Source organism: Ricinus communis, chromosome 3 (genome assembly GCF_019578655.1).
Source record: "Ricinus communis isolate WT05 ecotype wild-type chromosome 3, ASM1957865v1, whole genome shotgun sequence".
NCBI classification, from domain to species: domain Eukaryota; kingdom Viridiplantae; phylum Streptophyta; class Magnoliopsida; order Malpighiales; family Euphorbiaceae; genus Ricinus; species Ricinus communis.
The window spans coordinates 29,929,208-29,956,283 of record NC_063258.1 but is presented as its reverse complement, the minus strand read 5'-3'; the positions used below and the strand labels follow the sequence as shown (position 1 = coordinate 29,956,283).

The following is a 27,076-nucleotide window of genomic DNA, read 5'->3' as shown; positions in this document are numbered from 1 at the left end:
TGAGTTATTGATTAGTTAGGTTTGCTACGGGGTTCGCTGGCCTTACCCATTCCCTAGCGCCGGTCATGGGCCACGGATCGAGTCGTGGTAATATTGTAATATTATATTAATTAATAAATTTATTTTTAATTAGATAATGATTCTAATTATAGAAATTAATATTTTTAAATATTATATTCACTAAGAAATTAATTTTTAATTATATAATAATTTCTATTGCTAAGAAATAATAATATTAATTATATTGACAATTTATATAATATTAAAATCAATAAATAAATATTCTAAAAATAAATTTTATATTATTTCACTAATAATATTTTAAAGAAAATTAAAGACATTTTATAGTTAGTTTGCTATTATTTTTAAAATATTATAAATTAATATTAAATATTAAAAAATTATTAAATTATATCTATAAATAGTCTTAGAATCAAAATAATAATAATTGTAATACAACACACGGATAAATAATTAATTTTCTTAAGTTTAGACTATCATAGCATATTTTTATTAATTTACAATTTCTTGATGTGATATAATTAAATACAATATAATTAATTATTTTTAATTTTAGCTATTCATTACCATAATTTGATGGCCTTCGGTGACTCACGTATTATCAGATTTCAGCCATTATAAATATTTTAAGATTTATTATATTTATAATATTTTTATTGCAAATAAGTTGAAATAAAAAAAAACATAATTACATTGTATTAAATATATATCATAGCCAAACGTAAGTTTGATATTTCTTTCCCAAACATAACATTTTATTTTTTCAGGACTTAACTTTTTCTTTTGTTTTATAATGTATGTGAAGCTCTAGCCGACCTATATATATATATATTTAATCTTAAGTCTAATATTTTCAAAGCTTTCAATGTATTGATATCCATTATTCTCTTCTCTTTGAAAGAAAAGATAATTATTATGTTTTTATCACACAAATTGCTCAAGCATGCAGTCAATTATCGCAGAATTGCTTTGTAATGGCAATCTAAAATTAAGAATCATTACTAACATTTTTCGTGAATAAACTTTATCATCTATCTCTTTTCGTTGCATCATTTGATGAAAATGTAATGATGTATGCTCACTTAGCTCGAAGAATCAATCTCGACCATGGATGCTGCTTTTCTTTTTCTTTTTCTTTCCTTAAAGGAATTCCCAGTATTTTGACAATATCATTCTTTCCAGTGGCTTAAATGGAAGTGAGAAAGGAAAAGGTTGTGGGTTATTCTGATTCTTTTAGGAACGAAGAAGAGTTAGAAAAATAATATGAACCATTTTGCTTATTTAATATTTTTTTCCTACTTCCATATCTTATTATATATTATTAATTCATTTGAAGTTTAAAGGTTGTGAACTGTATAAACATTCACTATAAAAATAACATTCCGCCTAATAAGAAATAAAATTCTCAAAAGTAAATCTCTTGAGAATTGAATTAATTCTCAAGTGTTAATTTATGAAACTTAACTGTATATTTAAGCGAAGGAAATTAAACCAGGGATTTCCTAAAAGGACTTCTTCCTCTCCTAAGATGGATGATGGATCCACCACAATGTTGGTTTCTTGAAAATTAACCGTAATGCTGCTTTTTGCAAAGTGAAAAAGCCAAGCTGGTATTGGTTTTATTTGCAGAAATTCTGATAGTTGATGGGGGCTCTAAGAGAATTAGATGTTCTTCGCCTTTGGTTGTTGAAGTAATGACTATTATGGATTGGATGCTATTTCTTTTGCTGTGTCTTTGAATATTGAAAGATAATTTGTTGACTATGATAATTTATCATGTTAACTGAACTCCCTTAGGAAAGTTGAGCACTGTTTTTTGGGAATTTGGGTTCACTGTTGCTTGTGTTTGTACCAGTCTGCTTTCCTATCTTTTTGTAGGTTCCAGTTCCAATATATTAGGAGGTCTTGCAATGGAGTAGCAAATTGGGTAACTTTTTCAACTCTGGAGAATACCATTTCTAATTGCTGAATTGCTACTCAGACTTGTAATATTCTTGACCTTTTAATTAGGGTTGACTGTTAATTTAATTTTTTTAAATGATAAAACTGAAATTTACATTCATGTTCAAAATTAATTAAAGATATTGAATTTTAATATAGTTTAAGCCTGAAACTGAAAATTAGAAAAAGAAAATAATGTAAGAAATTCTTTAGAGCATGAGGTGAAAAAGGAAAATGACAATAATAATGGTAATTATATAAAGAACAAATGAACAATGGATTATAAGAGGAAAAGGAAGGAGCTTGGGATGGGTGGAGATGCTCTAACATGCTCTTCTGAAATTGACACCTGTCCATTTCTCTTTCTCTCACTCACTCGCACCCACTTTAACATTGTTTTCTTTTGTTTCTTTCTTTCTTGGTTTCTTTTTCTTCTTCTTATTTTTTTTCTTTTTCTTTTCTTGTCCACTCCCTTTCTTGTTCTTTCTTCTTTTCAAGTCTTAAATGCCCAGATATGATTAAATAGGTACAAAAAGATTAATAAAGAACCAATAAAAGTTCCTTTTTCTTCCTTTTTTTTTTTCACTGATTATACTTTCTTTAAGCTGTTTATAGCTTTCAGATGGTAAGCAAGCAAAAGCAGACCCTTCAAAATCTTGTTTCTCGATTGTTTTAATCATCTTTGTCTGGCTATTTAGAAAGAAAGTTGCTTTCTTTTAATAAGAGAAAGAAAACAAAAAAGGGAGGATTTTGATAGTCGACAATATTACTCCTTGCCAGTGACTGCTTTTTTCTTTTACTTTTTGGCTTCTTTTCTTTTTCTTTGCAGATTAATTGCTGCAATTATTAGACAGCGAGAGAGAGAGAGAGAGAGAGAGAGAGAGAGTTAATCTTTTACTAGTAGAGGCTAAGATTTGTTGCCTCTGATCCAGGAAAACTCTAGTAGAACATGTGAAAATGAGTGCCTTTCTCTTTAGGGTTTTCTTGTGATTCTTGGGACTTCATCTTTTTCCTGGGTTCTTTTCATGACTCCTTTTTGTTTCTCTTTCTTGTGCTTCAAGATAATGGGTTCGTTAAAAAAATTTGGTTTTTTAATATAATTTTTAAATTTATAGGTTCTATTTTTCTTTTTTGTGGATTTAAATTTACTTTCTTGGCTGTTTCTCTGTCACAGTTAGTTGATGGAAGTAGATGGAGAAGATTCCAGAGAAGAAGAAGAGAAGCTGATAAAGCCTAAATAATCAGGTCTAGCAGGGTTGTAATTTCCAAAAAATGGAAGCTTAGGTCTATTCTTGTTGACCAGATCTGCCTATCCATTTCCTGTTCACCACCTTTTAGCTCACCCATATCTTGCATCTCCTAAATTTACTTTTTGATTTAGCTGTACTGTTTCATCTTTTCATAAAAAAAAAAAAGAAAAGTTTGATAAAGGTATGGAAAATGGTCTTCTAACACCCACCATTCACATTCCAAAATCATTCTTGACAAGAGTTGTTGATAACTTAGTTGTATAATGGCAGGTTGTAAGGTTTTAGAAGGGTTGGAGGGTAACTTTTTGTACTGCCTAGATAGGGATTTTGATGGAGGAGATTTTTTTGACGGTTGCAGTGCCATTTAGAGTAGGTAATTCAATCTGTGAAAACCCAACCATAGATACCCATTTGGAAATCACAAGACTTAAGTTCATGGCAGACACTGCAGCTGGCTTATTATCTGATTCTGTAACTAAGATTTCTACTGCTGGGGATAAGGATTGTAATTGTAGTGATTTAGGTGATGAAGTTAGTGATACTACAGTTGCAGTTCCAAAAGAGGACAAGGGGGAAGGAGGAGCCCCTTTGTTGGATATGGTTTCTGAAAATAAAAGCAATTGGGTAGTTAATCATGATGTCATAAACCAAGAAAGCGATGAAGAGGATTCCTTCTCGCTGGAGGGTGATCCAATTTTCGATAGCTCGTGCTCTCTCTCAGTGGCTAGTGAGACAAGCAGCTTATGCGGCGAGGATTTCCTGGGTTTTGACGCCACCTCTGAGATACGACCTCCAGGTTATTTGGATGTTGAGAAGAGCATTTGCAATGTTGATATTATTGCTAATGCCGTGGATTCGGTGGAGTCCAATGTTGAGGCAAAGGTTGTTAGTGATTCTGTCGCTGTAGCTGTGAGCCTTGAAGAAGAGATCGGAGATGGGTCCAACCCGAAGACATCTACTGTTGTACTTCAGTTGGCTCTGGAAAAAGGGGCGAGTGGAACAGTTCCACGCAGTGTTTTTGAGGTGGATTGTGTGCCTCTCTGGGGATTTACCTCTATATGTGGAAGGAGACCAGAGATGGAAGATGCATTTGCAACTGTGCCTCATTTTCTGAAAATTCCTATTCAAATGCTAATTGGTGACCGGGTGCTTGATGGCGTGGGCAAGTATATAACTCAGCAGAGTGCACATTTTTTCGCAGTGTACGATGGTCATGGAGGCTCGCAGGTAACATTTCCTTTTAGATTTACTTTTCTTTTCCTCTTTTTTTCTTACAAAGAAATCATCCCTTTTTACGGCTTCTGTAAGTTAATGTCTTTCATGGGGTTGTGGTTTGCTCAGGTTGCTAATTATTGTAGCAACCGTATGCATTCTGCTCTGGCTGAGGAGATAGAATTTGTTAAAAATGGCCTGGGCAACGGAAGGGTGGTTAATAGTTGCCAGGAGCAGTGGAAAAAGACGTTCACAAATTGTTTTATTAAGGTAGATGCTGAAGTTGGAGGAAAGGAAAGTGCTGAACCAGTTGCTCCCGAAACGGTTGGTTCAACTGCTGTTGTTGCCATTATTTGTTCGTCCCACATAATAGTTGCAAATTGTGGAGACTCTCGAGCAGTTCTATATCGGGGAAAAGAACCCATGGCACTCTCAGTGGATCATAAAGTAAGTGCCTCTCAAAGCTATAAGCTTCCTTCTTTCCGTTGACAATTAACTGGGGAAGCCAATTGTTGCTTATTTCATTGTGTTTGTATTATTTCAGCCAAACCGAGAAGATGAATATGCAAGGATAGAAGCAGCTGGAGGAAAGGTTATCCCATGGAATGGGCATCGTGTCTTTGGCGTCCTTGCAATGTCAAGGTCTATTGGTATATGCTTCTTCACCATAATACATTTTTCTTATTTTCAAAATTTAACTGTGCAATCTTCAATATTTGCCATCATTATTTTTTGTATTGGCTTAGAATGAGTATGTTACCTTTTGGGGAAGGACATGACTTGTGTCTGATGAACCTCGTGTCATAGTAGTCTTATCCTTCTCAGTATCATTGCTGGTGCAGTTGTGGTCTGTTTTGCATTTGTGGTTCATGAAATTGCCTCTGGTTGAAAACTATAAATATTGGCTTGACTAAGAGATTAAGACCTCTAAGAATTTGCCCATCGTAGAAGATTGTTTCTTTCGAAATGTCATCAAAGATGAGTAAACAGAAATGTCCAGTTGTATGCTACAAAGATAAGTCATCCCACTATGACAAATGCTTACTGAAGGAGTTTTTACTTTTTACTCCAGAAATAATTTAGTTAATTTCTAGTGTTTGGACGATGGGTTGTTTGACCTTGAGATGCTGATTTCAGGATTTTAATTGGGTTAATTCATTTTGACCTATTGTTAACCCATCGATCATTGGTGGAGCAATGAAAAGTATGCCATAGAGCTTTTTAGCTAATTACTGGCCCTTGTGCTCTGATAATATTTACTTCTGTATATATTAACTAAAATTTTGTACACATCTGGTGAAAGAGTTGAATTACCTATCATGTTCTAGATTTGATTTACCCTAACTGAATATTATTGAGAAGTGTTTTCAATGTGAGCAGTTTTCATTAGTGAAATGAATTTTGTAGAGGTTGCTATTTTAGAAAATTGTAAATATGTGAAACAATCTTCGGAAAGAGCTGCGGTTATATGCCATGATATGGGGTTTGATTGTTTTGACATCCCTGTGTACGGAAGAACTTTCTATTTGCAGCATAGCATATTCTGGAGTTTTATCGGTTCAAAATGTTCTGCATGCTTATTGGTCTATTCGTGGAGTAGTCTTGACTTGTTAGGCTTTAATGGATGGATAGCTGAACTTTTAAAGCACAAACTTACCCTGATGCAGGTGATAGATATTTGAAACCATGGATCATTCCAGAACCAGAAGTGATGTTTATTCCTCGAACAAAAGAAGATGAATGCCTCATTCTGGCTAGTGATGGCTTATGGGATGTCATATCGAATGAAGAGGCATGTGATCTGGCTCGGAGACGAATACTTGTATGGCACAAAAAGAATGGTAGTGCACTTCCCACAAGGGGGGATGGAATTGATCCTGCAGCTCAAGCAGCAGCTGAGTACCTTTCGAACCGCGCCGTTCAAAAGGGAAGCAAAGACAACATCACTGTGATTGTCGTGGATCTGAAAGCTCAAAGGAAACTTAAGAGCAAGACATGACAGTTTCTACATCTTCCCTTGCAGCTTTTCAATTTCTTGGAACTCACATGCCCATCTGTTTTTTTTATGTGGGTGTTATGGCTACCTACCTGTATGTACCTTAGAACATATGCCATCCTAGAACTCGTTCATTCATTTGAAGAGTTCTCTCGTACATCAAATGCCAGTGTAAATTTTCGGCTATTGCTTTTAGGGAATTAGGATATTGTAACAGTTCCATGCTTCGACATTGTGAGCAGTTGTATTCATTTCTGCCTCCGAGTTAAAAAGAGGCTCTGTGAGGTATTCACTTTTATTATTTTAATTGCATGGTTCTTTCTTATAAAGAAATTGATATCGACCACTAGGCCATGTCAGTTTGATCTTCTGTTTCGGTTTTCTTCTTTTTGGTGATCTCGTCAAAGTTCTTGTTTCACGTCTGCCAAAATAAGATGACCACTAATGTGAAGACACCCACATTACCATATGCTAACAGGGTGTGAAAACACCCCCGAAAAGAAATGCTAACAGAGTGTGAAAACACCCCCAAATAGAAAAGAAAGGGAAAAGGATTATTGCAATCAACTTCATTGTTATTAAAAGGATTGCTGGGACATCCATAAAGTTCTTATTTTTGCAGCTTGTTACAAGGACATAAAATTCAACCTGAGAGCTTTCTGCAAAGAAATTGCATCAATACTAGAATTTCCTGTGCGCTAATTCTTTCACGACATCCGCCAGTTGTTTCTCGTTCTGAATGCTCTGAACCCACTTTGCATTAACGTTGACCCGTTCGATGCTCTGCTTCAAGGTTCTCATAATTGAAGGCTTAGAACGGGTTGCAAAGAACTCCTCCACTTCCTTCGCCTTCTCAAATGAAGCAAACTATAGAAGCAGAAAATTTTGTAATGGGAAATAACATTAGCAGCTATTTCTCTAATTTTTTAAAATCAAAACATTATACTTGAAAAGCCAAATGCGGAAGTCAGAAAATTGAAGAAACCAATAACAGAACAGAGAGAGGAGCCATACGTACCGGTGATACTACTGCACCGACAAAGCGAGTAATTAAAAATCCAGAACCCCAGGTTTTTGATATGTAATCCCACTTATCCTGTATTCCAATGCTTTAAATGTCAAATTTCTTTTGTAGTTCAACTTAAACATAATAATAGAAAGAACAAAGTATGATCCCTAAATATAAGCTCCAGCCTAATGTCTTTAATGCTGCAATAGGGACTGACTGAATTAGATGATCACCTTCAGCCATTTCCAAGCTGTTTCCCTTCCTTCCTTCGAAACAGCAAGTCCAAAAACAGCATCTTGACTGCGAACCTAAAGTAAGAGGAACAAACTTAGAATTATAAAGCTTCAAGTAACATTTGCTTTTAATCTAAGGATTATGATAATGTAATTGAGAAATAAACTTAAGATCATTAACCTTAAAAGACTTTTAACTTTCAATCAAATGTTCTGTTGATTTCAAAATTACCTCACTAGTCAGCACAAAATTCAACACTTCAAGAACTATATTGGGGTCTGGACATGATGCCAATGCACCTTCAAGGTACGGAAAAGATTATTACCATAAACTCGTTAAATTCATAAAGTCTACAATAATCTCATGAAAGAATCACCAGTACCTAGAATTCGAGTTTTCTCTTGGCTTAGATCAGTCTCTCTATAGACTCTAAGGAGAGAATCATATCCTGATCTATTTGATGTGCTGACTCTCTGCATTACTGCCACATATGCTGCCTGCATCCATCATTCATAATATTAGGGGATTGTAGATAGACGAATACTGACAAGTCATAGATGCATTATGCTTAACAACCTTTCTTATATCAGGTGGGAGGAGTGGCGTATCTCTATCATCCACAAATGCATAAAATCTCCTAATTCCTTCATCTAGTGTTGGATCATGTCCAAACACAGCAAGCGCAGTCCAAATTTCTCCTCTCAACATCGCATCAAGATGGCTTTCATCTTGCTTAGGATCCCAACCAACTCTCCTGTAAATGCAATTCAAACATTGGGAACAGTTGCACAAAAGTGTTAAAATAGAAAGAAAAAGATGCTGCTTAAAGAAATTGGAAAAGCTTGCTACTTGAACTTTAATAAGGAATTCAAGATGCTTATCATCTGGATTTGCATATTTCAAACAACTCTTTGCTATCATGTTGCACTTTGGTATATGGCTTCTATAATAGTACCTTTAGTCCCAAGTCCTTTTGGTGTCATAGGCTCCTCTATCTAATCTCTTGCAGATTGCAGATTTGGGGCATTAAAACTATTTGGAAATATTTATTCATAAATGTCTCTAAAACATCTTAAAAAGCATAAATCTCAAGTTTAGTCAATGATATCACACATGCATAAAGATAATAGTTATTTGCAGATCAAAAGGAATTCAAGTTTTACAAATGTGTTTCCTTCACTCCCTTAAGCATGTACTTTGCCTTGTCCAGCTTTTTCACTTAGGATTGTGCACATATCTTAAATTGGCTAGAACATAAATCCACAAAAAAAAAAAAAAAAGTAATGCAAGGGAAGCTATTTTAATCATACTTTCACATTTCAGCAACTTGATAACAAAGACGTTAATACCATAGTTGTCAAAGGCGCGCCTGAGGCAAGAGGTACACAAGGCGCAAGCCTTGACGCCTCAAGCCAAGAAAGGCAGGCGACTTCACTAAGGCAAGGCGCGCGCCTCAAACCTAAGGCGAGGCGCACCTTTGTAATATTTTGACTTTTAGTTTTTTTTTTTTCTTTTAAGACATGAAATGGTCTCAATCCTTTATCATAGACTTAATATAGAATATGTAGGCTTACCCACACCTAATTATCTCCAAAAGAATTTTTATTTTTTTTTAAATGGAAGAAAGTAGATTAGGACAAAAGACATCTGATCAAGAAGAAAAAGAGAAGAATTGCCTAGAAGTGTAGGAGTAGGATCAAGACTCTAATTATAGACTTATATAGATTTATAATAAATTAGTAATGGAAGATGCTTTAGGATTTCTACTATTCTAAGACTTCTAGTTATTTATAAGAGTGTTTTAATTTTATTATCTCTTTTGAACATGCCTTTTTGTTGTTTGTTAAATGCCTCTTGAGCATGATTGTCATGATCCTTTTATGTCTTTTCTTTGATTGTGTTATATTTTTTATTTTATGCATGGGTTGTGTTATGAGTCCTAGTTTTATTTTATTTTATCTTTTGTGCCTCACTTCTATGAGGCGCGCACCTCGCCTTGCGCCTCAGGCACCAAGAGCCCTTATCGCCTTGGTGCGCCTTTTGCCTTTAACAACTATGGTTAATACAGTATCAATGTTCAAGCAACTATCAGCATGGGCAAATTGCAAAAATATCTCATCAAATTAACTTACTCAGCAGAAAACTGAAAAAGATTAATAAAACACTCATTTATGCAGTCCAATAATTCAGGGGTTGCATCCGCTGCAATCCTTATAACTTTATAACTTATCTGTGAAAAAGAGGAAGCCAAATTAGGACAGAGTACTAGCTGAAGCAAAAGTGTGTACTATAGGAGATGAACATTACAGTAATCAAGTTAGACAGCACAGTATACTCGAGCTCCTCCCTGTAAGCGTTCATCAGAGTAAACAAAGAGGTAAAAGACTGGTGACGAGCCATACAAAGGGCAAAAGAATCATCCAAAATGCCTGTCAAAGATACAAATCAGAATTAGTTTCTATTTTTAGAAATTGAGAGCATAAGCAACTACAGTCAATTGATCCATATTACCATATCTGTCTGTCTCGCTGAGGTGCTTTTTCTCTATGGCATATCTAAGTCTAGCTGCTAGGTCATCATCATATTTCACCCTATAGAAACCAGTCTGATTCACATTAAGTTTAAGCCAAGCATTTTGGTTCTCAACAAGGCTGAATAACTTAACATCAAGAGTTTCAGATTTTGCTTGCAATAAGAAATTCTTGTGCACATCATATGAGCCACAACACAAAGTTATTGGGACAATCCACTGGCCATCTCCATGAGAACCACTTGACAAGAATTGTGACTGCAATTGTTTCATTTACTTGTAAGAGAACTGCAACTTATATCATGAAATTGAAACTAAAATTAAATACTAGAGATCACTATAAGACCAAATTAAAGTTTAAAAAAGTTACAAAGAGATTTAAAATTAAAAAGAGAACATAGGTGAAAGAGACCCAGCAGAAAAAGACCTGTTCAAATTCCAACTTCTGGTCTTTGAGTTTCGCAGATATGACAGGGTACCCCTTTTGCCTTGTCCATGAATTCATTAGCTTATTCACAGGCTCACCAGATCCCTCCTCAAGGGCAGCCCATAAGTCTTCCGTCTTTGCATTTGAGTAGGCATGCTTTTTAACGTATGAAGCAAGAGAGCGCTGGAAGCATCTCAAATGAGCAACAAGAAAACACACACTATGTAGTGGCAATCTTACAATTTCTCAACAAGAAGACTATATGTCGGTCTTATACAATTAGCATGTAGCAAGAGACCATATCACTTTTCAGTCATAAAAATCTAGGAGCTGATTAATTATAAATGCAAAACAAAGGGAGCTAATATCCACACTCTGCTGAGCAAGATGAGCTAATGAAAAACAAGAAAGCTAAGCAGTGACATGATCACATATCAAGTCGTGCTCTCTCTATAACAGTCAAAATGGTGGTTTCTCTCTGAGTGTATTTACAAAAATTTGTTTCAAGCATGAAGAAATTTGATTAGCAAGATATCAGCTATTGAAGCACCAACCTGAAAGCATTCAGCACCAAGATAGCTTTGCAACATTCGGATGACAGAGGCACCTTTTCTATAACTTATCGCATCAAAAATTTCATCAATTTCATTAGCATGGTTTATCTCCACCTGCAAAAACAATATTAAACTGAAATGAGAAGTGCTAGAAATAAGTGACACTTCTAATTTATGTAGGGTAGAAACCTAATCTATGTCAGTTTACCTCAATGGGGTGGGATTCTTCAAGGCTGTCCAACCTAAGACCTTCGGTAAGTTCATCAAGAAACTGAGTCCATATCTTCCATTCTGGAAACAAGCTATCAGCTGCAAGGTAGCTCACCTGTCCAAGAAGAAATCATTTGAATATGATGTATTGAAAGGAAAAAGTGATGCAACAATCATGCAATAGGCATAAGAATCAAAGAACATACCCATGTTGCAAAACCTTCATTAAGCCACAAATCCGTCCACCATTCCATTGTTACAAGATTGCCAAACCACTGATGTGCCAGCTCATGTGCAACAACAGTAGCAACCTTAACAGCAGCCAAACAAATAACAATTAATTAGAGATCCTGCATAGCCAATCATATAATTGAAATGATAGTTTGGAGGTCAACACCACTAGTTGGGAATTGCACATACCCTCTGCTTGTTAGCAGCAGCAGAATGCTTATCATCAAAGAGCAAGGCTGTTTCACGATATGTGACTAACCCATAATTCTCCATGGCCCCAGCTGCAAAGTCGGGAATAGCAATCATATCCAACTTGGGTAGAGGATACTGAACAGAAAAATATCTACATAACATAGAATAATAATTTAATGTGAAATGTCAAAATAATAGCAAAAGAACAAAAGTTAACGATGAGTATGATCTATGTAATGGTAGAAACATACTCTTTGTATAATTCAAGTGTCTTTACAGCAACATGCAATGCAAATCTCCCTTGATTAGCCTTCCCAACTTGACAATACACTCGAACTTTGATCCCTGTATTAAGATTTTTCATTTGCACACAGCATATTCACAAAAAGCTGTGCTTTCTTTTTTTTTCTATAAATTTTTTTTTAAAAAAACGTATAACTGTAGTACCGTCAGATGTGTGATCTTCAACATAATCAAACAACCCAACAACAATTGCTACCAAATAAGTAGACATGATAGGTGTTTCCTGATATGAAACAATCTTCAAAGGTCCATTCACTTTCTCCTCAACCACAGGCATATTAGAAAGAGCCACTAATTCAGTTGGCACATCCAAAGTAATCTTGAATTTAGCCTGCAACACCCACAGTCAAACTAAATAAAAGGAATAAAAAAAAAATGCACATGATTAGTTCAAAAGCATAGGTCTTGACCTTGCAGGCAGGCTCATCCCAACATGGAAAGCATCTCCTAGCATCAGCTGGCTCAAATTGAGTAACTGCCATATTTTTCTTCTCACCATTTATCTCATAAGTACTGAAAATCCAATAAAATAAAATAAAATAAAAAACCACATAATAATAAAGAAATGAAATCAATCAAGTCCTTTAGGATAAATCACAAATGAATTAAACACTTACTTAGGACTTGATTTGTTCTCTTTCAAAAAATTATATTTAAAGCCATGTTGGAATAAACCATGTGCGAGATATCAATTAAGCTTAATGTCTTGTAAAATCATGTGACTTTTACCATGATTATTATTTTATAATTTTAGTTGAAAGGACTGAATTCTAGCAACTAGTGAGTGTGTTTGGAAATTCTAGCAAATAGTTCAGTTGAGTTGAATTATGTTTAAACAATTATCAGGTTTGGAAAAGCTAGAATCCAATTCTCTCAACTTAGGGAAAAATAAAGAGTATTTTAAAAGAAATGAAATGATACCAAAAATGACATGCTTTTGCAGGAATTCAATTCACATCGAACTCTTCTGCACATGACTTACTCCAATACACACAAGGTCACAAGGTATCCAAACATGAGAAACAACTAAATAGCATTTTAAGACTATACAAACAAGGTCAAAGTAAGTTAATGACAGTAAATAGAATTCAATTGAAAAATCAAATTCTTGCGATCTTTTTAAAAATTATAGAGATGAAAGAATGTTAATAAGAAGTTGCATTATTACCTTTTGTAAAGTCCTTTCATTTTATCGTTCAAAACACCGTCAAACTCAATCGCGAGAATTCCGGCACCAACCGGAAGCGTCTCAGCGAACTCCAACACAAGTATATCATCACCTTCAAATAATTCAGCTTTCACTGCCTCAACCATCTGTTTTCATTTGTTTCGTAATTACAGTAAGTAAGTTTCTTTCTTGACTGATAATAGTTTCTTTTCTTAGATCGATAATAATAATAACAATAATAACAACAACAACAAGAACAACAACAGAAACATAGTACCTTAGAGGATGAGGATGTGAAGTTAACAGAGTTGGATTTAACGGAGAGGTCAGCGGCGTTTAAGACGATGAATTTAGTGTTGGAGACAATTTCGAGGTCGACTGAAACAGTGCCGGAAAATGTGCAGGCGGAAAGGTCCGGTTTAATACGAATATCGTACCGTTTCGGGACTGCGAATTTCGGTAGGCGAGGTTGGCCTTTGAATTGATCCATTTTTGTTGGTTTTGGAGTTTAAGAGATGAGCGTGAGTTAAATAAAAGATTGAAATGAATATGAGTCTCAGTGAAGCGTGGATAGTTATAGTGATCGTTGGGATTGCTGGATTAGAACTATAACGAAATGTGCATTATACGACATCGTTTACATTAGGTGGAGAAGGCATCAAGTTCTTTGCTTAGCCTTAAGTTATACTGTCCTCGCCAAGATTCTAGAAAAACATGATCCCATTTGCAATGTTGCGTAGAACTCTGGATTAGATTGTTGTTATTGTTTTAATTATAAAACTAAATTAATAGCGTAATTTAATAAAAAATTTAATGTTAAATGTATTTTAATTTTTTTAGTTTTTTTAATTTTAAAATCTTATTAGTATAATAATATAATTAAAATATTAATTAATTAATTTTAATATTTTATAAATGAATATATCAAAATAATTGATATTATTTTTTAAAAATAAAAATTTATTGTATAAATTAAGAATTAATCTATAATTAAATATAATATTAAAAATATAAATAAAGTTGTTATTTTTGAAATTAGAATTATTATCTAATTAGAAAATTAACTTATTAGTTAATATTAATATTAAAATATAATTAATGTTATTTTTTAAGATAGAATTAGTATTATCCGATTAGAAATCTATTTATTAGTTAATATAATATTAAAATATAATAATGTATTATTTTTAAAATTAAAGTAAATATTTAATTAAAAATATAATTTATTAATTAATAAATTAATAGAAATTATAAAATTATACCAAATAATCTCATGTTAAAAATAAGTACACATATCAAAATAAAAATTCTATACGTACAATTAGATTTCAAAATTTATATATATATATATATATATATATATATATATATATATATATATATATATATATATATATATATATATATTACTTATAGAAAATTATGTGAAACTTTTTGGAAAAGATTAAAATAAAATTTTATATTTATTATACTATTTTTAAATAAAAATAGAAAACAGTTTTTTTATATTTTTAATATATAATATATATATATTAATCTCTTATATATATATGTATATTTAATTTTGAATACATAAAATTTTTATTTTTTATATTACATTATTAATTTATAAGTTACATTTCTAATTAAATGTTGACTATAATATTAAAAATATATTAATTATATTTTAATATTAAATTAATTTATAAATAATTTTCTAATCATATAATAATATTAATTCTATTTTAAAATAGCATATTAATTATATTTTAATATTGTATTAACTAATAAATTAGTTTCATAATTAGATAACACTGCTAATTCTAAAAATAATATCCTAAATTATAGTTTTAGTATTATATCTAATAATAAATAATTTTTTAATTATATAAAATAATTTTTAATTTTTAAAAATAGTAATATCAAGTATATTGATATGTTAATTTATATAACATCAAGATTAATTAATAAATAATTTTATATTAATTATTTATTTATACATTATTCAACCGTTATTATTATTTTAATTATAAAATTAAATTAATATAAAAGTTATTCATTAATTAATTCTAATGTTATATAAATTAATACATCAATATAATTGATATTACTATTTTCTAGAATTAAAAATTTATTATATAATTAAAAATTTAATTTATTATTTAATATAATATTAAAAATATACTTTAGGGTGTTATTAGTTATAATTAAAATTATTATTTAAATATAAAACTAATTTATTAATTAATATAATATTAAATATAATTAATATGTTTTTATGATAAAATTAGTATTATTATCTTATTATGAAACTATTTGTTAATTAATATAATATTAAAATATAATTAATATAATATTTCTTAGAAGTCAAAATCTAATAAGAAATGTAGCTTATATATTAATAAATTAATAGAAAAAATTATAAGATTACACATAAGTTTAAATAAATTCTATGTGTCAAAAGCAAGTACACATATCAAAATAAAAAATTTATATGTCAAAAAGTAAACATATATATAAATAGATTCCAAAATTCATCATTTACACAAATTTATTATGAAAACATAATAAATACCCACATTAATGGAATTAATGCAACTCCCTCTAAGTGAAATTAAATTCTCACATATTTATATAAAAGAATAAAATATTTTAATATAGACTATACTGATAAAATAATTAATTTTTTATACTCATCATATAAGCGTGCTATTTGCTCGTACTCTTTCCACTTGAGTTAGTAAAATTTAGATTCTTAATACTAGTAAAATTCAAATTCTTAATGCTAAGTTGGTTTTATTGTTAACTATCATACAGTACTAACCACTGTAAAACTATATTCAATAATATGAAATATGTCATGTATATTAAAGAAATTTTATAAATTTCATTGTGTATAATCTTTTTCCTATAAATTATAACTATTGAAACTTTTAAACTCGATTTGTTTTTTTTCTTAAAGAAAACTTAATGAGTTGTAATCGCACATCAGATTATTATAATTCACACTTTATCAATTAGAAAAATAATAGCTATTAATATAGAAAAATGATATATTATTTTATATGAAAATGAAGTAATCATAAAAATAAAATTTAAATAAAAAGAAAGTAGATAATTTAAAAAAAAAAATTAAAATATAGTAGAAATATATCCTTATAATTCAACATCAAATTCAAATTTCATTTCCAAAAAATTCTTTAATGCAAAGATATAATTCTGTCTATATACTAATTATACATATTATTAATTTAAAATAATGAGCATGTATTGATTATTAAAAATACAATAAATATAATATATATATATTATTTATTGTTGTATTTATTATATTTGTTGTTATTTATACAAATGTGGCAAGTAAGAATAATAGTAATGCGTGACGGGACAAAATTGGCGACGAGGGAAAGAAGTTAAAAGAAAGAAAAGGCGACACGTCTTCTGCGATGAAAGAATGGGTTTTATTAAAAATGAAAAAAAGGCTGCACCTTCTTCATCTTCTTCAACTTCGACATCCCCTTGTGCCCATCTGAGAGCTGCTTATCACAATTGTTTCAACAGGTACGATCGCTCTTTTCGTTTCTTATATATTTATTTTTAAAAATCTGTTTAAACCTATCTTAAATCCTAAATCTTTGAGAAAGTTTAAATCTTTAATTCTTTTTTTTTTACAATATGTGAAGATGGTACTCAGAGAAGTTTCTAAAGGGTCAATGGGATAAAGAGGAATGCGTTTCTGAGTGGCAAAAATACAAAGCTTGTCTCTCTGTATGATATTCTACATACGCTTTTAATGATAATTTGCAGTTAATGAAATTGTTTGTTGTGATTGTCTCCTTTAATATTCTTTCTTTTTCTTGATTAATATAATTAATAGGAACACTTGGATGATAAGCTTTTGAGTAAATTCTTGGAAGCTGAAATCATCCCAGCTGATGTGGGAAACCCGATTGATGGTGCGACTGGTGTTTCTCGATAATGAAGGTATTTATCTTTATTTATTTATTTTGAATCTATTGCTTTAGAATTGCTATATTTTTTGTAAAATATGAATACTAAGCAGCAAGGGTTTTATAGGAACTGTTTGTTGGAATTGAATTGAAGATCTAAAATTTCTCAAAGTAATACTTTATAGAAATGTTACTGCTAATAGACTGCTTGCACTTTAGATGTTGCTAGTACATGGCAAACTGGTTTCCATTCCCTGGTCCTGTTGCTCTTTTTATATTTAATACTCCCTTGATTTAGTAATTCTTGGTTTTGTCTAATTCTATTTATTTCTTTCTCATAGATGTTTTTCTGAATATACCGGTGTTAGTGCAGATTACACTTTAGGATAAAAAGATTGATGCAGGAGTTGTAAGTTAAAGGCAATCTAGTTTTTCTATTTCACCCGGCGAGAAGCAGGCCGGGTTTCATTTGTTTGATTGTTCTTGCTGTTCACTCATGCTATGCTTAGATGTGCAATAGGATTAAGCAGCTCAAATCTCTATTAACAATCTCCTTCTGTAATTGTTATAGTGGGTTATGTCTTCCAATTTTTCTGTTTGCCAAATTCGTTTTGCAGTGTCATCTAGTTAGGAAGAATATGAAATATCTCATTCGCACTTTTTGCCGTATCGAATGCCATATTTGATGATTTTCTAGTGCTTCTCCTAGAAAAGTTATTGATTTATCACATTTCTCAAATTCTTTTGTCTAAGTCCGTATTTATGGGAGTTTGGGCTTCATTTCTAATTTTACCTCCTCCGATAGTTGGGAAGTTCCACATGTTTCTGTTTCTTATTTGTGTTATCACTGGGTTTCTGTATTCACTTTAAGATGTGAATGGCGATAACTCCTTGAGTAATAATTTGAGTATGATGATCTGTTTGGCTAGACATACTTAAATCTGAATCGAATTGTTTCTAACCTAAGAAATTGTCATACTTAGCTCAAGTTAAAGCATAATCAGTACAATCGGTGGTTACTTGAAATACTGGCGTCTTGTGCAATTCCCATTGCCCTAAGCATCTCTGGACCCATACAAAAAAGTCTATCACATCATCAAATTCTGCTATTCATAGACATTAAACTGGTTATTGATGGTAAATTGACTGATAATAGTTACGTTTCTTTTCCTTTTCAGGGAATTACATTTATCAAATCTGATTTTGAGTTATTATGTTGACATGTGGCGGGACTCAGTAGAGCGGCACATGAATCTGAACTAAACAAGTTCTGGTTTTATTCTGCAAGAGATAATACCTTCTGTAGCGTAGATGGAGAGTATAACCTACATATGAATTGTTTTATACGTTATAGGAGTGAGATTTTTGGTGGTGGAAACCTCTGTTATTCTGTTTTTTAGGGGCTAAAATCCGAAATTTGCAGATGTGGAATTTGATATGGAGATCTTTACTCCATACATGGGTGATGAAATATACTGTTTATTCCAATGGGGCCTTAGCCTTATTTGTCACCTTCCCACATGATATCTCCAACCGGAAAAGGCTTTATTTTCTCTTAAAGAGGAAATGTGCAACCATCCATTCTTCTCCATTGTTGTATCCAAAAAGTTCTGCCACAGCTATAAAGAATGTTCTCCAATATATGGTCCGCTTGAGAACCTGATCCTTGCCGTAAGTTGACACCATTATTGCCTTAATTGAATGCAAGTTCCAGTCGATTCTTTTGAGCCACTCCTCACTGCAAAAATCAAAATCTCAAAAACTGATATGGTCAATTCACCCCGGAATAGGAGGGTGATGGATCAAGAATTCTTTTTGGCATTATTGCTATGTTAAATTGCAGGATTATTCATCCGCACCTTGTCTGTGCATAATGTTTCCCGTTCACAAGCCGATGGTTGACAACAGAAACATCCTCCTGCAAGTAAATTTTCTGTAAGAAGAAGCCTTCTATAAAAAGCTAACATCAAACTACATATTCTTCCTCGGTGTGTTTTTCTTGTCTGCATGCGCAGAACTATTAATTGTTGTTCGGAGACAGAAACGTCTATGCTTTAAAAGGAAAAGAATAAAACAATCAGATATGCAGATGCACAGCAAATCTGGAAATAGAGCAACAAATTTGCAGCAGGCATTGTTCCTCCAGTGAAGAAATACCTAGTAATTTGCAGCAGGCATTTACAATTATGATGAACTATACCTCAAAATGGCAAGCAAATGTCTTGTGGCAGAAATATTGAACAAAAAGAAGGCCATCCTGTTTCATCCACTTGGATATCTTGTGAAATAGATCTTTATAGTTCTTCATATGCTGTCAGAGGGTAAACTTAACTATTAGATTATGTCAGCTTTAACCATGCTATCTGTAGTTTAGCATGAAAAATACTAACTTCAAACATTCCAATGGAGTATAGACGGTCATAGGACGCGTCCATTTCAAATGTGCTAGTTTCTGCAACAAGAATTTCTACATTCTGCAGCTGAAGGTCCCTACAAAAAATGGTATATTTTTTAAAATTAAATAAACACAAAACCGAAGGTATATTTTTTATACGTTTCCCTAAAAAATATATAACTTGTAAATTGTATTGTTTTAATCAACACCATGAATTTCTACTGTTTGAAATGCAGGCAAAATTAAATTCTTAATGTGCCGAGGAGCATAACGACACCGCACCTCAATGGATGCTTTCTGAGTTGTTGAATTGCAAATACCAGTAATCCTGCAATTGCTATACTTTTAGGCAATGTAAAAAGAGAGTGCTCCCCAATCACATCCAATATCAAGGACACTGCGTCCATCTTTTAGCTGTGACCTCTCACAGTAGAGCTCCAACGTTGATTTCTCAGCATCCTCCAATGTGCTTGATCTATCACAAAAATAACAGCAACTGCAGTAATTTCATACATAAACATATCAGCTTAAGAATTAGCAAAGATAAAGAACTTTCAGTATGACCGTTTTCATCAAGAAACCTTACGCAGTAATATCAGTAGAAATGTAGAGTGACTAATTTTTCACATCACGTGAGAAATATTAAACAGGCAAAGGGAAAATATAGGAAAAGATTACATTTTGTTTTGTATACTGAAGTAAAAGATAATCTACGGAGTTAAAGCCATCATAAGTGGAGAGAAAGATATCAAAGGCTCTATACAAAATAGCTAAGGTAAAGAACAGATCGAATAGGCAAAAGGGGTGCTTGTGGCCCAAATTCAGAAACAAAATAGGTATAAAGCAATAATATATGAAATGCAATAGCAAAATTACCGTACTTGAAATGTTTGCCCAAAACCAACTTAAAGAAAGAGGTTGGCAGTTCATAATTTTGAGTTTTAGGCTTATCAGTTTTGATCGCAATAGGCATCTCTTTTAGAGCTACAAAACACAACGCCCAAAGCAAAACCGATTGATAACTACATTCTGAATACAACAGCCAAAGAAAAAGAAAAGAAGAAATCAATTACAACGCGTGAAATGGACATGGTCAGAGAGCTGTTGCTCAGATGAAGGCTTATGGCCGGAGCGTAGACGGGTAGCCAAGAGCAAGCGAGTAAGCCTCCTTATAAAGGCATCCGATAGCAAATTACGTTCAAGTGAAGCTAACATGAAACTCACTGTAGCATCATAAGGTAGCTGCATGAATCCCTCCATTAACGTTTAGGATTCTAGGCCACTGCAAAACCAATCAAACTACTTACTATTGGTAGGAATAGTAGTTTGTTAATTGTAGTTTCTTTTATCTCTTTTGTTTTTGGTTTGTAGATTTAGATGAGACTTGATTGGATTAATAAATTGATATGGTAGCTGTTTCCATTCCCATCTCCTTCGGAAATGCAATGAATTATGGGTACGCAATGCATTACTTTTTTTTTTCTTTCTTTCTTTCTTTACGTGGAATGATCACATTCAATTATGTCTAACTTTTTCTATACATTTCAACAAATATATATATGTTGCGGCCTAATTATCTGTTTTCTTTTCTTGTTTTGGCCTGCCTGGCGTACGATATTTGTATATATATAAACAAATCGATTACATGCGTGAATAACTTAAAACAATATCACTCACCATAATATTGGTGGATGATCATGATTAACTCCTGAGCAAACGTATTCTACAGTATGTAAAATCAAACAAATTGCATTAAAAATTCAAGCAACCCGTATTCTGCAACGCAGAATAAAGAAAATCAGGAACTTCAAACTACACAGAGGGGCTAGCAAAAGAACGAGCTGATTGTGCCAGAATATAAGCAGACTCTTTGGCTTGCTTCCTAATAAATCCAATGCTGCCGTTAGAGTAAGACGAAACTAATAACCTATAAAAATAAATAAGACAACCGAATTTCGAATTATCAAGTTTGGCATTCGTCTCGATGATAGCCAAAGATGCTTACTTCAGGATAATGCTTCTTTAAGGCAAAGAGTATCAGTAAATTCCGTCTCAAAACAACTAGAAATCACTATAGAAGATCAAGCTAATAGCATGCCATGCTCATTCCAAGTAAACCATACCAAATCCGATTGCAGTCTTGTCCAACAATACAGAGCCATCTGTATTACACTTAACTCAGATGTTCATTCCAAATAACCATACCAAGTCTGATTGCAGTCTTGTCCAACAACACAGAGCGATCTGTATTACACTTAACTCAGTCAGCGGGAGGCTTTACCCAACTCACTCCCTCACCTTTCCTAGGAGGAACATTATCTAACTTATAAACTCGCCATGTGGATATTTTAACTATTATTTACACTAATAACTATTTTGGAGGCCCAAATCACCAAAATATCTATTATATATGTATGAAAGTAATGTTTTAACATTGTTTTCTCTCTTTTACATGACATATTGTATGAATCTTAAATTATTTTTTTAATCCTTAGAGAATTAATCATTTTAATATTCTCTTACTATTTATATAAAGTATTATATTATAACTTTAACACCTTAATTTTGATATATAATTATTTTACATCCCTCCATTTTCATGAATTTTTTTTCATAAAACGCTTTAGATAAATTAATATTTTAACATTATTTTCTCTCTTCTATATGACATATTATATGAATTTTAAGCTATTTTTTTAATTCAGAGAGATTAAATTAATTTAATATTTTTAAATATTTTATATAAAATATTATATTACAACTTTAACACCTTAATTATGACATATAATTATTTCACATATAATTTTTTATGCAATTTTTACAAGTTAGAAAAAATTATTAAATCATGTCAAAAGAAAGAATAAACTGTTATGAGTGAATGAGTTTATCATCATCAAAATTAATAATTATTTAATAAAAAATTCAACATAAAAATATATATAGTCAATTATTTTACTATATCTTTGTGGTATGGTATTGACATTAGAATTATACTGCTTATAAGGTGAGGGCTTATCTAATAATAATATAATTAAATTAAAAATATATCTAAACCTACTCGCCAAAAATAAATGATTTATAAGTCTCTAGGTATCTCGATTTTAAAAATATATATTTTATTTATGTAAGTATAAAAATATTTGGTGATAAATGAAATATCATAAATTACAAGATATTGCTTTATTTTTCAGATTTTCTTTCGAAAAGATTAGTGAGTTTTAGGTTTTGGTCTTTATTTGAAAACACTCAATGAGTGTTTTTTCTTTTTAAAGTACTTCGAGAAAAATAAAGTATGTTTGAGGGGGTTTGGTCGAAACCACTTCCTCTATTTATCCTTTGTTTAATTGTGTTTTCTTATATGAGAATGAGTTATCAGTAATTCTTTTTGCTGGGTTGTAAAATAATTCTTTTTTTTTTTTGCTCCTATTTATGATGGAGCATTTCTTTAATTTGATGTGATGTGAAATCTGTTTGGATTAATAAACTCAACTTTTTTCAAAAAAATATATATAAAATAAATAAATTCTTGTTAACTTAATTTTGATTGAAGCTAGTTTTTGAGATAAAATTGCTTTTCGGGCTGGAATATCAATTTCTGCCACTACTTTGATTTAAATCATTTTTGCATTAGTTTTACGATTTCTTTATTAAATCGAAATGAAAAATATCCATTAATCAATTAATGTCTATTTATTTATAAGAATGTAGTTGTTAAAATATCATCTTTATGATCACACGCCCCCGGCAGTTTTTTTTTCGTGATTAAAAAAATTAAAAATTAAGATTTCTTATTTTAAATAATATATATAATACTACAAAAAAAAATGCCAGCGATACTCTTTTTCTAACATTTTTTTCATTTCATAGGACATGTATTATCTTATTCAAATCTTGACGTATTTTATAATTTTATATGATAGTTTCAATTGTGTACAATGTGTACGACAATATTAGGAAGTGAACAGAATTAATTAGGGTCTTAGACTTTCTCATTTGACAGCTTTTGGGTCAATTCTCCTGTCAATTAGTATGACCACTGCTAGTTAGATTGGTTTCCAAGCAATGGCTCTTGGTCATTAGCAATAAGCCATTAACTTACTTGATATTGGCTTTTACCACTCTCCACTGAAACCAAATAAAGCATAAAGCAAACCATCATTTCTTTCAATCAAACTTGAAGTAGGTTCCAAATTATTCTGAAAACTATCTCAATACTACTGAGTTAATATTGATGCTCTCTCAGGATTAATAATTAATTTCTGAAAATTTGAAAGAAACGTATGGATTAAAAGAAAATGACATATGCTATCTGCTGCAATCATGATCAGATTAGTATCATAAGTGAAACTTTGATGCAGCAGTGGCCTACATATCACATTTTACTTCATTCACTACCTTTTTTCTTTTCTTTGAACTTCATTGACTAATTGACTACCTGCTTCTTTTTCCTCTCACCAGAAGCAAATAATTTCATGCCTTATTGACCAACTCCATTCACTGTTTTTATACTTTTCTCTAATTCCAAATTCTTTTTCTTGCAGACCACTTTATATACTCCTCTTTGATTCCCAATTTCTTTTTCTGCTTTTCCTATTGTTTGTTCAAATTATTTATAACCATAAAGCAGAGCAAACCATTCTACTTTTATATTTAGTTTTAATTTATTCAATCCTATTTATTTTGTTTTAATCATTCAATATAATTTTTTTATTCCAATCTAATTACCTCCGCCACTAATTGATAAACTAAAAATACAATGTGTTAGTATATGATTGATAAACACTCTAAACAAAATAAATCAGAATTTAGCAACTAAATATAAAGTTGATAATAATTATCTCCGATAGAGCTGCTAAACTATTAATTATTTGCTTTGATTTTCACAGCTCTATTCGTACCTGGATTGTCCCAAATGCTAGCTTAAAGAAAGGGAAGAAGTGGGACGACGATGAGTAGACTCATTATACCGTATTCATTAAGGTCTACTTCATAGTCTCACAAAGATAATTCCATATTTCTTAATCTGTAAATCGTCCTTAGGCTAATTACATATATATGGTTAAAAAGTGCGACTGCGCAAGCTAGCCTGAAACTCCGCATAATGAAAGCAGCAATTAATAATAAAACTTGAGGATTAACAGGAGCTTGGATGATTGTGGATGCCTTCGTAGGTAGTTATTACGAATCTTAAATCATCTTTATCTCTTTCTACTCTCTTCTTGACAGGGCAGCCTTCAACCGAACACCGATAATAGTTCCTGTTTTATTACATAATTGTATCACAAAATTGAAGCTAGTTAGCTAGATTTTATTACTTAACACTCTTTCTACTACTTAATTGTACATGGGTAAACCTGTGCATTCATCCTGTTTTGTGCATGGAATAGGTTTGGTGAAGATAGATATATGACTTGGAATGTTCCTTTCATCGAGTGCTCTATATGCATAATTTTCCAAGCTCAAGAGTACATGCATACCTTGGATTTGGGCTATTCTTGACCATCTTCTTGCCATACTTCCTCCATTTGAACCCATCATCCAGTATCTCAATTTCTGATTTTGTCTTGAATGCCACCCTTTCTTTAACACCCTTCTTCTCCCTGCTGCCTTCTCTTCCCTCTCCTGCTAAAACACAAGCAACCAATTCAGGATTCAGGAGGCATGCCTGTAAATTTTGGATACAAAGTTAACAATCATGTATATATATGTATGCTTATCAAGTACATAAATCATTGACTGAGAGCTAGCTGTCACAACTTCTTGATATGCAACAAGTTTGCTCTCTTACCGTTGCTGTGCTCACCATAAGGGCTTATCGCTCCACCTGACTCGCCGACAACATGTGCTCGATAAACCGGATTCTGGATAGAGCCAGAAAGAAGAGATGATTGATCATTAGCATCCTCTATCCACTCATCGAACATCAAGAATTCTGAGAGCTCAAAATTGGTCGGGTCGCCATAGTCACTCTCTTGAGAGCCAGCAGAATAATGAGACATAATTTACTACTAAGCAGCAGCAAGCTAGAAATTTTTTGTTTCTTGCAATGGGATTAATAAAGCTGAAAGTATTATGTACATACATACATATATATGGTCCTTTGATAGCTGTATATGTAATGTAAGGCGGCTTCTTGATGTGGTTCCTGCGACATTGCAGGAAACTTCAATGTTGATGCATAGAGACCTGGAACAAGAATAAGGGACCCACCATTTAGTCATCGATCTTAAACTTGTAAAGGTTGTGGGGCATGACGAAGGATGACTTAAAGGGTAGACTTGATGTGAATCAAACATTGGATCTCACCTCGTGGTTAGACCGACCCTTACCCGACGGGCAAGAGTGATATCAACCAACCGGTCAAAAGTGACACTTGTAGTCCTAATAATTTTGAGAGTTATATATAAGCCGAATGGGTTGTTGAACCTTAATCCTAAATTAGCTTCTTATGTGAGAATTGCTAAATTTATAAGAACATGTCCTCCTCCTTTTCTTTTCTTCTTTTCTAAAAGAATTTTCAGTACAAAATATGAAAGGAAGATTACATTTTCAATTCGTAGACACATATATGCTTCAAAATTACCAACTTTATTTAAACATTCATCCCAATTTTATTTTGATAACGACTTAAGAAATAGAGCTTTTCAATGCTACTATTCATAAAAAGAAGGCTATATTATAAATTAGCTACTCCATATCAGCTAACATTATTTGATGAAGCAATAGTAAAATAAAACATGATAAAGTTAACAAAAAATTTAAAGAGAAATAAGAAAAAACTATCTAAAATTTCTGAATATGAAATTTGTTTTATCACTTCTTCTTTTTTCTAATATAATATCTCACAAAAATTGGTATTCAATTATTTTAAGACCTTTATGTACTCCTTAAAGTATTATTTGAACATGAATCTTTTTTTATTTTCTTTATCTTTCGAAAAAGAATAACTTCTATAATATGATGTACTTAAGTAAACTCTAATTTAATTTTATTTTATTTTATTTTTTCAGAGTCATATTTAATACATATATTTCTAAATCATATTTTACATCTACTGATAGAGAAAAAGAGATAATGAAAAATATATTAGCTTCAACATTTTTTCACTCTATTTTCATTTCTAAATTAATTGATTTTGAGATAATTTAATTAATCACATCCTCAATTCATACAAGTTTGATACTATTCAGTTTTTCAAATTCAAATTAGTCCACCCATTACCATGAATAACTAAATTTATTATAATTATCCATGACACTAGTCAATTGACTCTTATAACCAATATAGATTATTTCATTAAAATGTATGATTAGAGATCGACAGTGGGATAGGTATTTCTGAGTACCTAGCCCGACCGAACTTTAATAGGACGAATACGGATAGTTATAAACGAATTTAGAATAAATTTAAAATTAAATTTTAATATTTGTATCTGGTTTAAATTCTGTTCGGATTTGAACCTTTAGATACCCGC

General features: G+C 31.8%; 5 protein-coding genes across 10 annotated transcripts; 2 read left to right on the top strand and 3 right to left on the bottom strand.

Moving 5' to 3' along the window:
• The first annotated feature begins 2,269 nt into the window (after positions 1 to 2,269).
• On the top strand, positions 2,270 to 6,727 carry LOC8258547 (protein phosphatase 2C 50). 3 transcript variants are annotated; one of them, XM_015717451.3, is made up of 5 exons: positions 2,270 to 2,488; positions 3,137 to 4,439; positions 4,554 to 4,871; positions 4,969 to 5,074; positions 6,092 to 6,727. In XM_015717451.3, the coding sequence occupies exons 2-5, from the start codon at positions 3,543 to 3,545 to the stop codon at positions 6,421 to 6,423; spliced, it is 1,653 nt and encodes a 550-aa protein (XP_015572937.2). In that variant the 5' UTR covers positions 2,270 to 2,488; positions 3,137 to 3,542; the 3' UTR covers positions 6,424 to 6,727. The 3 variants fall into 3 exon arrangements, with proteins under 3 accessions (XP_015572937.2, XP_015572938.2, XP_002516100.2); XM_015717452.3 differs by having other exon boundaries at positions 2,270 to 2,587; XM_002516054.4 differs by having other exon boundaries at positions 2,270 to 3,030.
• A 247-nt stretch (positions 6,728 to 6,974) lies between these two features.
• On the bottom strand, positions 6,975 to 13,902 carry LOC8258548 (aminopeptidase M1). Its single transcript, XM_002516055.4, has 19 exons — positions 13,556 to 13,902; positions 13,279 to 13,424; positions 12,521 to 12,623; positions 12,255 to 12,441; positions 12,059 to 12,152; positions 11,805 to 11,958; positions 11,591 to 11,695; positions 11,383 to 11,499; positions 11,175 to 11,288; positions 10,621 to 10,803; positions 10,175 to 10,451; positions 9,971 to 10,092; positions 9,796 to 9,893; positions 8,240 to 8,417; positions 8,046 to 8,160; positions 7,895 to 7,962; positions 7,663 to 7,737; positions 7,439 to 7,516; positions 6,975 to 7,287 (listed from the first exon to the last, which is right to left on the bottom strand). Exons 1-19 carry the CDS (start codon positions 13,766 to 13,768, stop codon positions 7,102 to 7,104), a joined length of 2,613 nt encoding a protein of 870 aa, XP_002516101.2. The 5' UTR covers positions 13,769 to 13,902; the 3' UTR covers positions 6,975 to 7,101.
• A 2,726-nt stretch (positions 13,903 to 16,628) lies between these two features.
• LOC125369488 (uncharacterized protein At4g33100) lies at positions 16,629 to 18,711 on the top strand. Its single transcript, XM_048372156.1, has 4 exons — positions 16,629 to 16,818; positions 16,941 to 17,025; positions 17,135 to 17,241; positions 18,386 to 18,711. The coding sequence occupies exons 1-3, from the start codon at positions 16,712 to 16,714 to the stop codon at positions 17,234 to 17,236; spliced, it is 294 nt and encodes a 97-aa protein (XP_048228113.1). The 5' UTR covers positions 16,629 to 16,711; the 3' UTR covers positions 17,237 to 17,241; positions 18,386 to 18,711.
• Positions 18,671 to 21,403, bottom strand: LOC8258549 ((S)-coclaurine N-methyltransferase). Its single transcript, XM_015717389.3, is given in 8 exon segments — positions 18,671 to 18,945; positions 19,067 to 19,125; positions 19,301 to 19,377; positions 19,380 to 19,518; positions 19,598 to 19,697; positions 19,862 to 20,101; positions 20,481 to 20,586; positions 20,676 to 21,403. Coding segments are annotated over 8 exon segments (1,101 nt in total). The 5' UTR covers positions 20,863 to 21,403; the 3' UTR covers positions 18,671 to 18,752.
• A 3,003-nt stretch (positions 21,404 to 24,406) lies between these two features.
• LOC8258551 (probable WRKY transcription factor 50) lies at positions 24,407 to 25,717 on the bottom strand. 4 transcript variants are annotated; one of them, XM_025156847.2, is made up of 3 exons: positions 25,406 to 25,717; positions 25,080 to 25,227; positions 24,407 to 24,860 (listed from the first exon to the last, which is right to left on the bottom strand). In XM_025156847.2, the coding sequence occupies exons 1-3, from the start codon at positions 25,599 to 25,601 to the stop codon at positions 24,737 to 24,739; spliced, it is 468 nt and encodes a 155-aa protein (XP_025012615.1). In that variant the 5' UTR covers positions 25,602 to 25,717; the 3' UTR covers positions 24,407 to 24,736. The 4 variants fall into 4 exon arrangements, with proteins under 4 accessions (XP_025012615.1, XP_015572929.1, XP_015572931.1 ...); XM_015717443.3 differs by having other exon boundaries at positions 25,391 to 25,714; XM_015717445.3 differs by having other exon boundaries at positions 25,080 to 25,224; positions 25,406 to 25,713.
• Between the last annotated feature and the right edge of the window lie 1,359 nt (positions 25,718 to 27,076).